Genomic DNA, 16,638 nt, shown 5'->3' on the forward strand with positions numbered 1-16,638 from the left:
TGAAGGACATGAATCCGTGGATGCATGCATATGGATGTTTAGTTATGCACATTGTTAAATTGGCATATATGAATGTGCATGGGAAGTATGTTGACATTATTGCGTATATGGCATGTTGTTATGATTTTTGCATTTGATGCATCGATGATCAAAATGTATCATTGTACGCCTAGTGAGCTTTGAGCTTAGGTTTGCTTCTTCTCTACTTGTTTATGCATTTCAAAAGTCATATTGGCTATTGTGGTTTTAATTGCATTGTTCTATTGTTGTCATGGGTGATAGACTGTGAAGAGTTGTGCATGCTGATTTGCAAGCTTATGTTGCATGTTGATTTGCAAATTTATGGAATTGTTATTAATAACAAGATGAAAAAGAGAACAGTGTAATTAATGTTTTCTTGATGTTCTTTCTACGGAAAGGTAATCTTGGGCTTAACAGTTTGAGGACTGTGAGTATACAAAAACTTTGTGTGTGTTGTTATGCCCCTCAACCCAATATTGAGGTTCTTTTCCTAGCCACAATTTTAAAGAGTTTTCGCCACTTTGCCTGGAGGTGGTGTGTAGACACAGCTGTTGTTTTAGTATACCAAGAAAAGTGGCACTTGTGGATGGGTGGTCCCTGGTGTCACGACATTAGATAGGTAGTCTAATATTTCGAAGGCTATTTTGGTCAAGAACTAAGTTTGAAACTCAGTAATAAAATACAACTTATGTGCAAAGTTACCCTAGAAACCCTACTTGACCTTGAGAATTCTTACCTGTTTTGAGTATTCATGGGCAATGGTAATAATAAAAAGTAGAATTTAAATGTGTGTGCATTCTAATAGGGATATGCATATGAAAGAGAACTTGATTAAAGATAATAAATTATTCATGCATGTGCACTGAGATCGTGCATTTTCCTGTTATGCATTAGATCATGCATATATATTTACTTCTTTACTTGTCATGTATATTAATTGCATGATATTGCATCTTGTTGCATGATGAATATTCTTACTGCTTATTTGTCATTGTGCAATTATTTTAGTATCATCCTTCTTAATTATTGCATGAATCCTATTTGTATTCTTTATGCTTATTTTTTCATTAGAGGGATTTGTACGCAGAATTCATTAGATTTTGACGCCCAACTTTTGGTGTTTTCCGTAACCTCAGATGCTCAGTGAGGCGACTTGCTCATGAGAAGAACTACGAGGGGATCACATGACTGTTTGGCAGCCTTCTATGAACAGTGGGGCTCTTTCTTTTTATTTTCCTTTTTGCACTTTGATGTTCTTATTTATTTGTCTCATAACTCTATCATTTCTTAATTAATAAAGTTGATTCAGTTTGGGTTTGGATTGAAAGATGGAGTGTAAAATTCTTTGTGGTGTATCAAGTTTTCTAGTTGTGGTGGAACTTTAAACGCCTTGGGTCTCTAGAAAGATTTATGTAATTAATTTTTTTTTAAAAATCTGCACTTTTTCTTGGGTATGAGTTGAGGTCGTTACAGTAGATGCGGCCACCTGTAGTGGCAATGGTGAAAAAGTGGAGGAAGAACCTGACCAAGGGGCTAAGATTAATGTGGACCCTCCTTAAGAAGTAGATGATAGTGAGGGTCATGTGGTTGGGTCAGATGCGAACATCGCTTGTGAGTTCGATAATGTTCTCCATGCGCAAGAGAATGTGCATGCTCCGACGAAAAGATCGCAATGGAGAAGAAGGTCTGGTGCTCATGGATAAGTAAAAATTCATTGCAATTGACTGATTTTATTGATTAAGTTGATATATATATATAATATTCTTTCTATAATACATTAATGCAATTGATTGGGTTGTCATGTATATGTGCAATATATTATATATATTGTTACTATTCATTTTAATTGACTAAATTCATTGATTAAATTGATATATATATATATATATATATATATATATATATATATATATATATATATATATATGTTGCAACTATACATTAATGCAATTGATTAGTTTGTCATGTATGTGTTCAAAATGTATAATTTATTATAATTGACTAATTTCATTGATTCAATTGAGATATGTATATATATATATATCAATTTAAATTGCTAATATACATGAATGCAATTAATTAGTTTGTCATGTATGCATGCAAAATATAGAAATTCATTATAATTAACTGATTTCATTAATTAAATTGATATATATATTGCTACTGATTAGTTTGTCATGTATGTGTTCAAAATGTATACATTTATTGCAATTGACTAATTTCATTGATTCAATTGATTATATATATATATATGAATGCAATTGATTAGTTTGTTATGTATATGTTTAAAATGTATAAATTTATTGCAATTGACTAATTTCATTGATTCAATTGATATATATATATATGTATATATATCAATTTAAATTGCTACTATACATGAATGCAATTAATTAGTTTGTCATATATGCATGCAAAATATAGAAATTCATTACAATTAACTGATTTTATTGATTAAATTGATATATATATATATATATTGCTACTATACATGAATGTAATTGATTAGTTTGTCATGTATGTGTGAAAAATATAAAAATTCATTCTAATTGGCTGATTTAATTAATTAAATATATATATATATATGTGTGTGTGTGTGTGTGTGTGTGTGTGTGAATGCAATTGATTAGTTTGTCATGTATGTGTGCAAATTTTAAAATTCATTCTAATTGATTGATTTTATTAATTAAATTAAGATATATATATATATGGTTACTATACATGAATGCAATTGATTACTTTGTCATGTATATGTTCAAAATATAAAAATTCATTCTAATTAACTAATTCCATTGATTATATTGCTACTATACATGAATTCAATTGATTAGTTTGTTATGTATGTGTGAAAAATATAGAAATTTATTGAAATTGACTCATTTGAGTAAAATTGATTTGGATTGTAGGATTCTTAGTTAATTGATTCAGAAGAGCCAACATCTTGCATATAATGGCCCCATATGCGTAAATGTTGCCCATGAATTTTTACGTGTTGCAATATGGAGTCGATTATTGAACAAAGAGGGCTGAGATCAAAGATTGGTGGGTCCTCGAGTGTCATGGGACGACTACGCTGCATCACTTCGCAGGCTGACTAAGGAAAACGTAAGTATTGTTGTTGATATTTTGTATGTTTTTTAAATAAATGCATATTTATAGGTCTAACCATAAATGAAATGTAGGTAAAAATGGTGCCCCTAGCACATTCGAGGAGGAGGAGAATGTTGATATAGTTGTGGGGAAGAACAACGTTAGGAAGGACATTTAGATGCACAACATGAATGAAATTGAGTGCCAAATGGCCAGCTGGATCATTCGGTAGTTTGAGTTTGTTCAACAACCAACCAGTCGCCATCACGTAGTTAGCAGATTTTTATTGCATGACACGAAGGTTTGAATGAAGAATTACCCCGTGATATTTCTCTTTGAACTTCAAGACTGGCATGAGAGAGGCGAAGACATCGGTTTGTCATCAATAGAACACATCACCAATGACGATTTGTAGCCATACAACATGTTGCATGTTCTTCAACGGTAAAGAGAACCTTTCAGGGAGAGAAGAAAGTTGGAGAGAAGCAGAGAAAGACAGTAAGTAAATCGGAGGGAGAGTTGGCTCTTGCACTTGAAGAAATTTGCATGTTGAAGAATATGTTATGTATTCAAGAGAATATGATATGTACTCAAGCTGGCCTTCTGTAGAATTCAAATAAGGTCATCGAGGAACTACTATCGCAACAATTACAACATTCTCAATCGTAGAAATTCTTTTGATTGTTTTTTGTTTTTTTGTATATATTCGAAGATCAACATTGTAACGCATTGACTAAATCATTGATTTGTATATAATGTCATTTGAATATTTTTGTGAATGAATTTTGTTACATAAAGTTGTTTGTTTGTCATTCATTTGTATATAATGTCAATGATTGAATGTTTAAACGATTTGAATATAAAATTGAAACCATTGTTGAATGTTTAAATAATTTGAATGTTCAAACTAAAAGCATTGTTGAATGATTTGTATATAACATCATTGTTTATATGTTTTCAAATCATTTGAATATTTAAATGATTTGAATGTCTATTTGCTTACATTCATTGTTATTTAGTTTGTTACATGTAAAAATCTACAACGAGTTTATATATGATTCAAAATATTCATAAAAAGTATTTTTTTTTGTATATTTATTATAATTTTGTAAATATGTAAGTACGATATTTGTGATATCTGAAGATTTACAAATAACTTCATGTGAGAGCGTTCAATATAATGTGAAAAGTAATTTATTTGCAAAATTAGTGGTAAGAGTTTCACAAATGTATTTATGTGAAATATGAAATATATGCAAAAGAGTATAATGTTTACGAAAAAGTATGATGTATGTGAAAGAGTATGATATTTGTGATTTTGGTGGTTTCAATTTCACTGAGATTTCACAAATAAATTTGTGCGAGTTCATGAGGTCTAAATTCGCATAAAAAACCTGTGATTCTAGATTTAATTAGGTGTTGGACGAGAGCAGATCCCGTAAAATGCTAGGTGAGATTAGCAATCTCACCCAATGTTTACAGCCACAAACCCCACCCCTCTACAATATAAGTGGGGCCAGATACAATGAGAGGCCCCGTGTTATCGAATATGCTGAAACATATATTTGAATTTTCATGAAGAAAAGTTAAACCATAGGTTAGACTCAAATTCCTAACTTTTTGTTTATCTAATTTGGACCCAGATTCACATAGAACTGACCACATATGATCTCTCTCTCATATATATATATATATATATATATATATATATATATATATATATATATATATATATATGGGTGCTTCTTTGGTGGTACATACTTATTTATATAGATCTAAGCTCCAAATGCAAAATCTAACGATTGGATCATGTTTAGCATATTATATTTATTATTTTCATGTGTTGTGTTAAAGTTGACTCAAATATAACATTTTATACCAGTTTTAAACTACCCTTATTTTCATGAATTGTGAGCTGTTGAATTTTACTGTCTCAAAAATGAATCTTGTGGTGTATTAAATATGATAAAACCTTTTAATATAATAAATAAATCATGCTAAATATAGTTGTACGGTTAGATTTACAATTCGGTGGCTAGATCTATGCAACCAAGAGTGTGTACCACCATATGATAACAGTTTATTTACACTATTTTTATTATTTTTCAAAAATGTTTAAACATCAAGATTTTTCTGAAATTTATCAACTAAACCTATATTATTGCGAGAAACTGGCTTTGTTGAGACTGATATTTGTGACTATAGTTCAAACATAAACCAAACATCTTGTTGATTAGGTAAAATTCAAGCTGTGACATTGCTTAGGAGACTGAGGCATCAGTATCCTATTTCATTTCGTGCTGGTGCCTGCATGTAAAAGAACTAAAGAGATCATGACTAGAAAACTCCGAAAAAATCCAGATGTATCTAGAATTGATTGTGTATATTAGTCACTCGTAGAAGGTGATGATTGCAGGTAATACTTTATTGATTAAACCTTGTACATATTTTTGAGATTATTTGTTTTGGTAAGAAAAAATCTCTGAAACCAGTTGTCTACAGGAACTGGTTTTTGTTTTTATTGCTGTGAATTTCTGGTCTATTGTGGAATGTTAATTCCTGATCAAATTTAGAAGACCGTCTTCACATCAAACCCTCGTAATCTAATACATGTTTTTTTTAACGGCTAAAAAGAATAGTGATCTGCATGGTCAGATCCACAAAAAATTCAATGCAAACAATAGAAAATCAATTGAGGACAAAAGATATTACAATACCCCCGAGTGTAAGTAAAGCCAAGTCCCTTAATATACAAGAAAATCTTAATCTCAATAGCTAGGTCACAAACAATCGGATTGATCCATATTACAACTAGCTGAAGCATAATTACATAAGCAAGCAAAATAAGGGGAAAAAAACACGATCATGTAATCTGAACTATACTTGAAGAGCTTTGACACGTGCAGTCAGTTCTCTAACTTGATTCTTTAAACGTTCAGGATTACAAAAGAAATCCACAAAAACTTGTCTTTCTCTTCCAACCTCATGTGGATGATGTTTCACAATCTGCATCAAATCAGACATGCCATGAAACTTATGCAGCAATACTTGTCCATATGTCAAGAATACAGGCATTAAACACCAGAATGGATTCAAGCAAGCCTCTGAATACATTGAGGAAAAAAAACGCATGGATCAGGAGCATTTTTTTTCCATGAGGAACAAAGAAACCACCCCAAGAGTAAGAGACCTGTTCACGCTGGTCAGTGCCTGCCAACCTACGGTTGCTTCTCCGTGGCGTAAAACTGTGGCACACCCCTTGCCCCCAGGGAGTCGCCTCATTTCCGCATAATAACACAAGGGGTGACGTCCATGGAAATGGAACCTTGACCGCCTGTCCAGCGGCCTAGGCCCAATCCCACTGTGCCAAACCCCTTTGGGGCTGGATCAGGAGCATTAGCAGATAAATTTCATAAAACAGAAGAAAGGATGAACCTTTTTCAGGTTAAGCTCATAGTTTTGGGGGACTATTTTAAGGGCTAAAAGATAATACAACTTCACTCCCAGCAGATTTAGCCCAAATTTAGATATAAGCCACATTCAGATCATGGTGGCCCTTAGCTAACCTATGTTGAGTGCTTTCCAGCGTAATATAGGTACTTCTACCAGCCCTTTGTATCCTTATCATACCACTCTGGTACTTGGGTACTTTGGGTATGGGTCAACTAAGTTTTTGACGACTGGATTTATCCATTTAGTGACCCAATCGACATGTAGATAACACTTGGGATAAAAAAAGCTCACTGTTAACTATCTATGCTTTGATTATTAGTTATTAAATTGTACATCTTTAACATGTTTTACACTTTTTGCTTGTATTCACAGTACAACATTGTAGAGCATTTTGTAAAATATAGTAAGTCGTGCATTTTTTTTTTGTGTGCGTGTGTATATATGAATCACTAGAAAATGATATACATACATACATATATATATATGAATCACCAGAATATAAGAACTGATGTGTGAACCGCTATTTTCATGGATTTTTTGTTCTTTTTCATGGATTTTTTGTTCTTTTCTCTTGAATCTAACCGTACGCATGTGATCTACATGCTTGGATTTATAAGAACCCACTCTTGAATCATCCGATTTTGATACTTGATTTTTTTAAGGTTTTAAAATCAATGGCTCATGATCTTCATAAATATTCAAGCATTCAAAAATCACATTTTTTCATCGAAAATACATGATCCAATGGTTGATTCCTAGCAAATTCACCATGCCAAGCACATCCACATGGATTTGCAAAAAAAAAAAAGTGTTGGAAATACCCATATTTCTAATTCTCATATTATAGTTACTATATATATATATGACTGTAACCCTGTACCCATCCTTTTAGAAATTCCCGTGTTGCACCACTTACCGCACCCCCTATCTGTGTGACATAGGTGCTTTCCCTCGCTGAGAATGAACAAAACAGAAGCAATATTGTGGATGATCAACCATAGCATCCTCATCTACAGTTCTAAAAGTGGTAGCATGCAAAGGCGTTTAAACTCCTGCTTACACAAACTGTGGAGACAACAAAATTGCAGACGGAATCTATTTATGTTCCCGGTATTCATAAGCGGAAGCAGTGAACTGAAGTTTATGGCCCTTTTAAGATCCAAGGAAGACCAAAATACGTGATACAAAAATTAAATGAAATGCACAAAGTTGTGATATCTAATGATTAATGCTGAGCTATTTCCAGAAGAATGAACAGATATCAGCCAGGATCACCACCCCAACCCAACTCTGCCTTTAAAACCCACACACACACAAACACGGAATGTGCAATAAATAACCAGATATCAGATACACAACTATTAATAATACCTCAGCCTTCTCACGATGTTCACGTGTCACATCTTCAACTGCAGCTGAGAGTTGGGAGTTGACCTTCTCCATTTCTGCAAGTTCTTTCATCAGGGGCTGCAGCAGTCCAACAACACATGGAGAGGATACGAAGTCATCACCTTGCAAGAGGTAACTCAAAAGGGAAAAAATGAAAAAGTGAAAAAGAAAAGTGGCATATAAGGGATCAATCCTTCATTTAATTTCACACATATGATACCTGCTCATGAAAAGCATACCCAAGATATTGTAGAAAACAGTGTGGCCTTATGGGCCTATTTGTGATAAAGCATTCATCAATTTCCATTTTTCTTATGCATTTAGAATGTATACGTTATATTTATGTTACTTTTTAATCACATCGGTTGTCTAAATATTACTGGCTATGGTCATGAATGCTTTCTGGCAATATCAGTACACAAGAACCCAGGCTAAATTACACAGGGTTCATTAAGATTCCGACTTAAGTGGCAGCACAAGAACCCTTGCTAATTACAGTTGACAATAAGACCATGCAGTGGGTTGCTAGGCACACTGGTGTACAAGGGATTCAAACAAGTTAAGTGGGATATAAAAGTATAAGCTAAATATGGTAAAATAAGAAAAGGAAAACTAAAAATGATTAATGATATTTTTTCCTAAACAATATAAAAGCAGAAATAAGGGTAGATGTTGCCAAAAAAATTGATTGTTTACAACTTTACTAAAATGACACTTTTGATGTGCTACTTACATGGCTCCTTATGTTGCATTTTTTATACATTTTCAGATGAAAATTTTTCCAATCTGAAAGTCTGACTAAACTACTGCAGAGATCCTTAATTTGGCACCAACCACATTTCTGCTAAATTACTGCAGAGATCCTTAACATGGTGCCAAACATATTTCAGTTACTTATTCTAAAACACCACACACACACACACACACACACAATGAATACTCAACAATTTTTTTATCTTCCTTTTAACATAAGATATTCACAAGCATTTTGCTCATAAAATGCAAATGTGGGGAAAATAGGCAACTCTACTGCACCAGTGTGGAAAACAGTTACTTTCAATTAGAGTAGCTTAGCAGTTCTATTATGGATTGGCATGATATGTAAATGAAATTCTTCAAATAAAAGACCAAAAGAACACAAATATGCAGTAAAGAGAGAATGTTTTAGAAATTCATATAGAACTATTATCAAGTAGTTACCCAAGGGGTCAATATCGGCTGTGCAGTTGTCGAGGATGCAAAAAGCAGCTGCTGCATGCCTTGAATCAGAGTGCACCTAATAAATGACAGGGAAAATGCAAATATTTCATTCCAGACTGTGAAACTTGACCATACCATAAAATCCAGTAAAAAACCCTCAAGTGATTGAGAACAAGATAACCCAAGTCAGGACATACATGTCAACCAAACTTGTCATAGTTGATGAACCAAACAAGGTCAACACAAAATCTCACCACATAAATATGAATTAAACAATGCCACTTAATAACATAACGATATATATGAACAATGTTAAGAATCACTGGAGAGGCTCGCATACAAGTGGAGGTACTGGTACGAGTGCAAGACATTTAGGTCAAAAGGAAAGCAGTTATCATTTAACCCATGGATCTTGTACGAGTACATTTATGTCCAAACTTAAGATCTTATCCATGACAGCCATATGCAAATGGTGAGCAGTCTATGGCCCAAGCATAATTTCAGTCCTGATTGCACAATGACTTATTGTGAATATTTTAATCATGGGATGCTTTTTGTAAAACTTTTCATTAAGAATAGTAAGAGGACATGACACGAGAGAAAATTGGAGTATTCCTGTGATATAGTATACAATGGGCAATAAAAACTAACTCCTACATTAGACAACATGTGCAAACACTGGATAGCCATAAAGATACAAAATCAAAAGCCAAGATGATAGGCATGTTGACAGCTCACAAGAAGTAAATATTTCAGCCGTGAATGATCTTAATTTATTAGTACAGAAAGAGAAGACATGAACAGTTAAGGCATTAGAAATTAATCGAAGACATGCACAAAGAAATGCAGTTTTACATAAATACAACTACAGAATAATCAAATAGAAATTTGAAATTATTTTAATAAGGTTGGTGGCAGCACCAAAGATCACTCATATTGTTCAATACATTTATAAAAAGAAAAGAAAATACATAAAAATCTATATCCATGGAATATCAATCCATTCATCAGCTGAAATACATCTCAGGCAGGCAAGAAACAGCGTAAAGGAGTGGCTTCTCTTTTAGATCGGACATAAGCGTCATTGGCTAACTTACATATCATTAATGCATCCATTTCTATCCTCCGGAAGAGTATTCTCAAGATCAGACTGTAGATACATCAAGTCAGAATGCAATTCTTTAATATGATGAATGATGCCAGGTGCTGAAACATAGGCTGGCGAAACCCCCTGAGAATCTACAGAGAAGAATTAACTGGGCTACAGTTTCAAGACCATAAAAATAAGTATATATAGAAAACTTTTAATAAGTAAATAAAGGATGCAGAATGAGTTGCATGTTTACTTGTATAAAGACTCAATAAATCCCTCACGCTATGCAGAAATGAATCACGATCATCAACTGCCCCTTGCTCATGTGCTTCAGATGCAATTTGAATTAATGATAAGCATCGGTCCTTGAATTGAAAAATAAAAAAGAATTAATAGAATACAAAGAAGACAACACCATCCAAGTGAGAGATGGAACAACAAATCTTTCCATGATGGCATGATGGCCTTCATGGAAAAGGAGAAAAAAAAATGATAGATCATAATAGCTGTTGAAGGTTAGCACTAACCAAACTAGAAGAACTGTATAAAACAACATAATAAGAAGCCCATAAGCATTTATGTTAATCCAGAATAACAAGAAAGGAGCAAAGGATGCTTACAACTCGGCCACTGGTTGCCACAATGTAGCCATCCAATTCTGACTCAACCACCCTTAGTAATTCATATGCTTTGAGAATGGTCTTCCGCTCAAGATGGCAAGCAAACTTGAGAAACTGATGCCTAGCTAATTGATTAACTAAGTGATTTATAAACTGCCAAAAGAAATTTTCCATTTAGTTTCATGATTTTATTGCAGAACAATAAATTTTAATTACTATTAGTAATTAAATTTCACAACTACCTACATATCTAATAAGCACTGCAAACAATTTTGGTAAATCACAGAACTTTTTTCTTTTGAGAAAAAAGAAAATTTATAGCATGAAAGAAAAAGGAAACAAGTCACTAATGCACAATGTTAGTTTTACGTAATAGGGTCAGTCTTTGAAGGACAAATCCTGTTAAAGTATTATATATATACTCAGTTATGTGTATGTACATATATAAACCTATGTCACATGGGTGCGGGTGCGACACGGGTGTGGCGCGATTTTAAAATTTTTGGACACGAGGACTCGGCTATATATATATATATATTATTTTTTAAAAAAGTGCACAGACACAACACAGTCTGTGACAGTGCACAGTCAACAGCAGCACAGTCCACTGTGCACAGCATTGTGCACTGTGACTCTTTTTATATTTTTTTTAAATAAAAAATATAAAAAAATCAATTTTTAGGGACAAATGGACATTTTTGGACTCGGTCAAAGTTGACCGAGTCCAAAATGTGGACGGACTCGGCCTCAACTCATTGACCGAGTCTGACTCGACGTTGATCGAGTCCAGGCCGAGTCCGAAGCCTCACCCGTGTCGGGGCGTGTCGACTCGGGTGCGGCACCTCCCTAGCCGAGTCCGTGTGACTTAGATATAAACATATTAATATGTGTGTGTGTGTGTGTGTATGTATATATATATAATACACACACACACACAAACATATTAATATGTTTATATCTAAGTCACATGGACTCGGCTAGGGCGTTAACCGAGTCCAGGCCGAGTCTGAAGCCGCACCCGTGTTGGGGCGTGTCGACTCGGGTGCGGCACCTCCCTAGCTGAGTCCGTGTGACTTAGATATAAACATATTAATGTGTGTGTATGTATATAAATATAGGTAATACTCGTTAGGGGTATTTTAGTCTTTTCATTGCATGTAATTAGTTTTGCTCATTAGGGGCACTTTGGGTCTTTTTATTAAATCTGTATTTTTCCTTTTTATCTTGGGAATTATAGACTTTATAACGCCCTTGAAATAGAGCTGTTGGGAGTGCTCCCAAAAGCTATATTTCTAGGTGTTGGGAGTGTACTCCAAATGGCCTTAGTGGTCCACTTTGTGTACAACTAGGGTTGAACCCCATCTCATTTGTAAGCTTGTTTTCAAGCATTTCAACCCTCAATAATACCTATATTTTTACTCATGTTTTAGCCCTTAAGTGGGTTGTGAGGTTGTGCTTTTGTATTGTGTATGTTCTTGTGTTCTTTTATGCCCATAAGAGGCACCCACTTGTACCCTTTTCCATTTTCATTACATCGTATCAGAGCAATGGTGCTCTTGGATTGTAACTTGTACGTGAAGATCAAGAGGAGGATCATGAAAGTGTTGGTTCATTGGTTTGTTGCCTTCGAAAGTGTGCCATCATAGACAAGTTTAGAATTACATATGAGAAAAGGGTGGATACTCCTGAAGTGATAAATGTAAAACTGAAGATAGATGATGACACCTTATTGGCTCTCACATACTTGACGATCACCAAACCTGATATCTCACATTGCAATTCAAACAGCGAGTCAATTTCAATATTCTTCTACCACTGTGCACATGAGGGATGTTATGTGTATCATTAGATATTTACAAAATTTTGTTTCTAAAGGGATTGTTTTGTCTTCTTCCTCCCCACTTGAATCAATTGTTTATACTCACTCTGATTGGGGAGAAAATCCTAATGATAGATACTCAACTACAGGTTTATTTGTCTTTGTAGGTGACTCATTGGTGTCCTGAAAATGCAAGAAGCAGCAGAAAGTGTCATTATCGTCAACCGAAGTTGAGTACCGAGTCATGGATACTACAATATTTGAAATTGTGTGGTTGAGAAGATTATTGAAAGACATGGGGGTACATATGCAATCACCCTCAAGGTTATGTTGTGATAATAAAAATGACATCTACATAGTTGGCAATCACATGTTTCATGAGTGCACCAAACATATTGAGATGGATTGTCACTATGTTCGTAAAGAGTACTTGAAGAAGACCATTATCCTACCGTATGTAGCATCAGAAATTCAGTTGGCCGACTTCTTTACGAAAGCTCTTCCTTCTCCCCGGTTTCATTTATTGCTTGACAAACTTTCGATGATTACACCTTAAGTTTGAGGGGGTGTAATGAAATAAGAACAAAAGCAAAACAAGTGTCTCTTATGAACTTACAATAACACAATCAACCAATAAGAACACTAATTGATTGACCCAACCACCCACACAAGGGTAAAAAATAAATGCTTTTGTATTCCACAATATGCTTAGACAACAATACATTTTACAAGGGCTTGAAGCCCCAACAACTAGTTGGAGTTGTCCCATTCAAAAGTACCAAAGCAAAAAATAAAACAACAAAAATAATAATTACACAGTCATCCCCTAATAGGCTGACTTTTATTACAGATTGTAATGACAAAAATACCCCTAATGGGGTATTTCGGTTTACATAACATGGACATACATATATATTAATATATACATATAGATATATATGTATATATCTATATATACATATAAATATATATTAGAAGCTTGTCTTAACACCTCTCAAACTCACAGCGTAACAACCGAGAGTTTGCCAAGTAGAAATTGAAATCTAGGTGACGAGAGCGATTTAGTAAAGAAATCTATTAGTTGATACTCATATAGAATATAAGATAACGTGATGGTCTTCTTTAGAAATTCTTCGTAGACGTAGTGGCAATCCATTTCAATGTGTTTGGTTCTTTCATGGAATGTATGATGGTTTGCAATGTATATTGTGCTCTTGTTGTCACAACATAATCTCGAGGGTTTTGTAATATGGACTCCCAAATTTTCTAATAATTGTCTCAACCATACTAACTCAGACGTAATTGTCGCCATGGCACGATACTTTGCTTTAGTGGAAGAGAGAGACACTTTTTGTTGCTTCTTGCATCTCCATTAAATTAGAGAATCTCCTATAAAAACACAGGAACTAGTGGTTGAGCGTCTATCATTCACATCCCCTCTTCAGTCAGAATCAGAATATGCAATAACCTCTAACGAGGAAGATGATGAAAAAATAACTCTTAATTAATAGAATTTCTAATATATCTAATAGTTCTCATTACAGCACTCATATGTACTATAGTGGAAGCATGCTGAAATTGACTAACGAAATGAATAGCATAAGAAACATTAGTATGAGTAATAGAGAGATAAGACAAAGCTTCAATCATTTGTCTATATAGAGTTGGATTCTTCAGAAGTTCTCCAGCATCTTTCTTTATCTTTGCATTGATGACCTCTGAAGTATCAACTCATTTTTCATCTGAAAGTCCTGACCATTCAATGATCTTTGTTGCATACTTTGTAATAACAAATAACCACGAGGTGAGTAAGCCACTTTTATTCCAAGAAAATACTAAAAAAAATCAAGACTTAACAAATAATACAGTGACAGTATAACAAGATTTAAAGTGTTGTGTCATGACACTACTAAATCGATCATACCATACCTTGGGGGCTTACTTTAGAATATACAATGTTTTTTGTAACCAAAGAATTTTTTCATGTGCTAAATTTATACTTGGCGGGAGATACATGTAAACTTCATCATTGAGATTATCATTCAAAAATGCATTTTTTACATCCATTTGAAATATTGGTCATTTTTTAATTGATGCTATAAAAATAAGGGTTCTAACAGTAATCATTCGAGCTACTAGAGCAAATGTCTCATCATAGTCTATTATGTATTCTTGACTATATTATTTGGCTACCAATCTAGCTTTATATCTTTCTAATGTCCCATCACTTTTAGTTTTTATCTTATAGACCCATCTACATCTTATAGTTTTTTTTTCTTTAGGTAATGTTTGAATTTCCCAAGTTTTTGCCTTTTCTAAAGTTTTTAATTCATCATTCATTGTTTTAATCCATTCTTGATGGTTTTTAGCATCATGATAAGATGATGGTTCTACATATGAGTGTATAGCCATTAGACAAGCTCTATATTTAGGTTCAAAAGAGTCATGGGATATGAATCTACTAAGAGCCTTTTAAATTCTCATAGATTTTCTAATACTAGAGGAGTCTATATCTTGATTTTAAAAATATCTTTCTAAAGCACATGGTGGATGGTCTCCGGTACATCGAGTATAGGTTTGAATTTCATTATGAGATAGATTTGTATTATCAAGATCCTCATTCGCATTCTCATGTACATCATGAGTGTCCTCATTGTCACTCTCATGCATATCATGAATGTTATCAATCTTTTATGCTCGTTGATAAGGTCGAAGAGAAATAAATAGTCACAATGCTCTTGGATTTTCTCTTTACCAAATTCATTTTTGTTTTCAAGAAAAGTAACATTTCTCGAAACATATAATTTGTTCCTTTTAATTTCATAACATCTATATCTCCTTTGATTTTCGGCATAGCCTAAAAAAACACAAAGAATTGCTTTTGGGGAAAGTTTATCGTTTTTTTGGTAAGAACAAAGCATTTACAACCAAAGACTCAACTTTTTATAATCGGGAGATGTTTTAAATAATTTTTCAATAAGAGAAATATTTTCAATGGTTTTTTAAGGCAACCTATTTATCAAATAAACCGCCGTATGAGCGGCTTCGACCCAAAACATTTTTAGAACATTTCTTGATATAAGAAGTGTTCTAGTAGTCTCAACAATGTTTGCTTCCTTTCGGTTAGTCCATTTTGTTGAGGAATATAAAGATATGATTTTTGATGAATAATCTCATGTGAGTCAAACTCCGCCTGTGTATAACTGTTTAGTTATACACTGCCGGTCCCAAGCCCGGATAAAGGAGGAGGGTTGTGGTAGGCCTGTGACAGCCAGCATAAAAACTTTGTCATATCTTATGAAAATGAACCAATATGAGAATTTCGTTGGGGCGTTCCCTACTGAGCGACGCGCTGTACTCTCTAGGCCCGGAGGCAGTGATAAATGGGCAAGGGTTGCTAGGTCGTCGCCCAGAAGCGACGCGTCACACCGGCGCCCGGGTGTGGTGTCAAATAGGCAAGGGTTCCCTCACTTTGTTGGACGGGTGGGGGTAAAGAAGTTAGTCCAAGACCATAAAATTAGGTTAGCCACTTGGAACATAGGGTCTTTAACTGGTAAGTTGGTAGAGTTAGTAGATGTTATGTGTAGGAGAAAGATTGATATTTTATGTCTTCAAGAGACCAAATGGGTAGGTGAGAAAGCTAAAGTGATAGAACCTTGGGGATATAAGATTTGGTATATAGGAATAAATAGAAAAATGAATGGAGTAGGGATTGTTATGAGTCGTCAGTTTATAGATAATGTAGTTGAGGTCCGTAGGAAGGGTGATAGAATTTTACTTATTAAATTAGTATTAGGTACGGATATTATTAATATTATTAGTGTTTATGCACCTCAACTAGGTTTAGATGATTCCATTAAGCATCAATTTTGGGAAGATTTAGATGGAGTAGTACAAGGGATATCTTATGGAGAAAAGCTTTTCATCGGCGGTGACCTTAATGGACATGTAGG

General features: G+C 34.0%; 1 protein-coding gene across 1 annotated transcript in view; it reads right to left on the bottom strand.

Annotated features, from left to right (window-relative positions):
• Positions 1-5,778: 5,778 nt before the first annotated feature.
• The window catches only part of AUG3 (HAUS augmin-like complex subunit), a 74,341-nt gene continuing 63,481 nt past the window's right edge, over positions 5,779-16,638 (bottom strand). The window contains exons 13-18 of the mRNA XM_090016053.1: positions 10,867-11,019; positions 10,500-10,611; positions 10,251-10,392; positions 9,154-9,229; positions 7,936-8,031; positions 5,779-6,117 (exon numbers count right to left, since the gene is read on the bottom strand). Coding sequence (XP_089872179.1) covers positions 5,989-6,117; positions 7,936-8,031; positions 9,154-9,229; positions 10,251-10,392; positions 10,500-10,611; positions 10,867-11,019 — 708 coding nt within the window. The 3' untranslated portion in view covers positions 5,779-5,988. The remainder of the gene's footprint in view (positions 6,118-7,935; positions 8,032-9,153; positions 9,230-10,250; positions 10,393-10,499; positions 10,612-10,866; positions 11,020-16,638) is intronic.

This window comes from Nuphar pumila, chromosome 8, assembly GCF_984573655.1.
Source record: "Nuphar pumila chromosome 8, dmNupPumi1.hap1.1, whole genome shotgun sequence".
Classification (NCBI taxonomy): domain Eukaryota; kingdom Viridiplantae; phylum Streptophyta; class Magnoliopsida; order Nymphaeales; family Nymphaeaceae; genus Nuphar; species Nuphar pumila.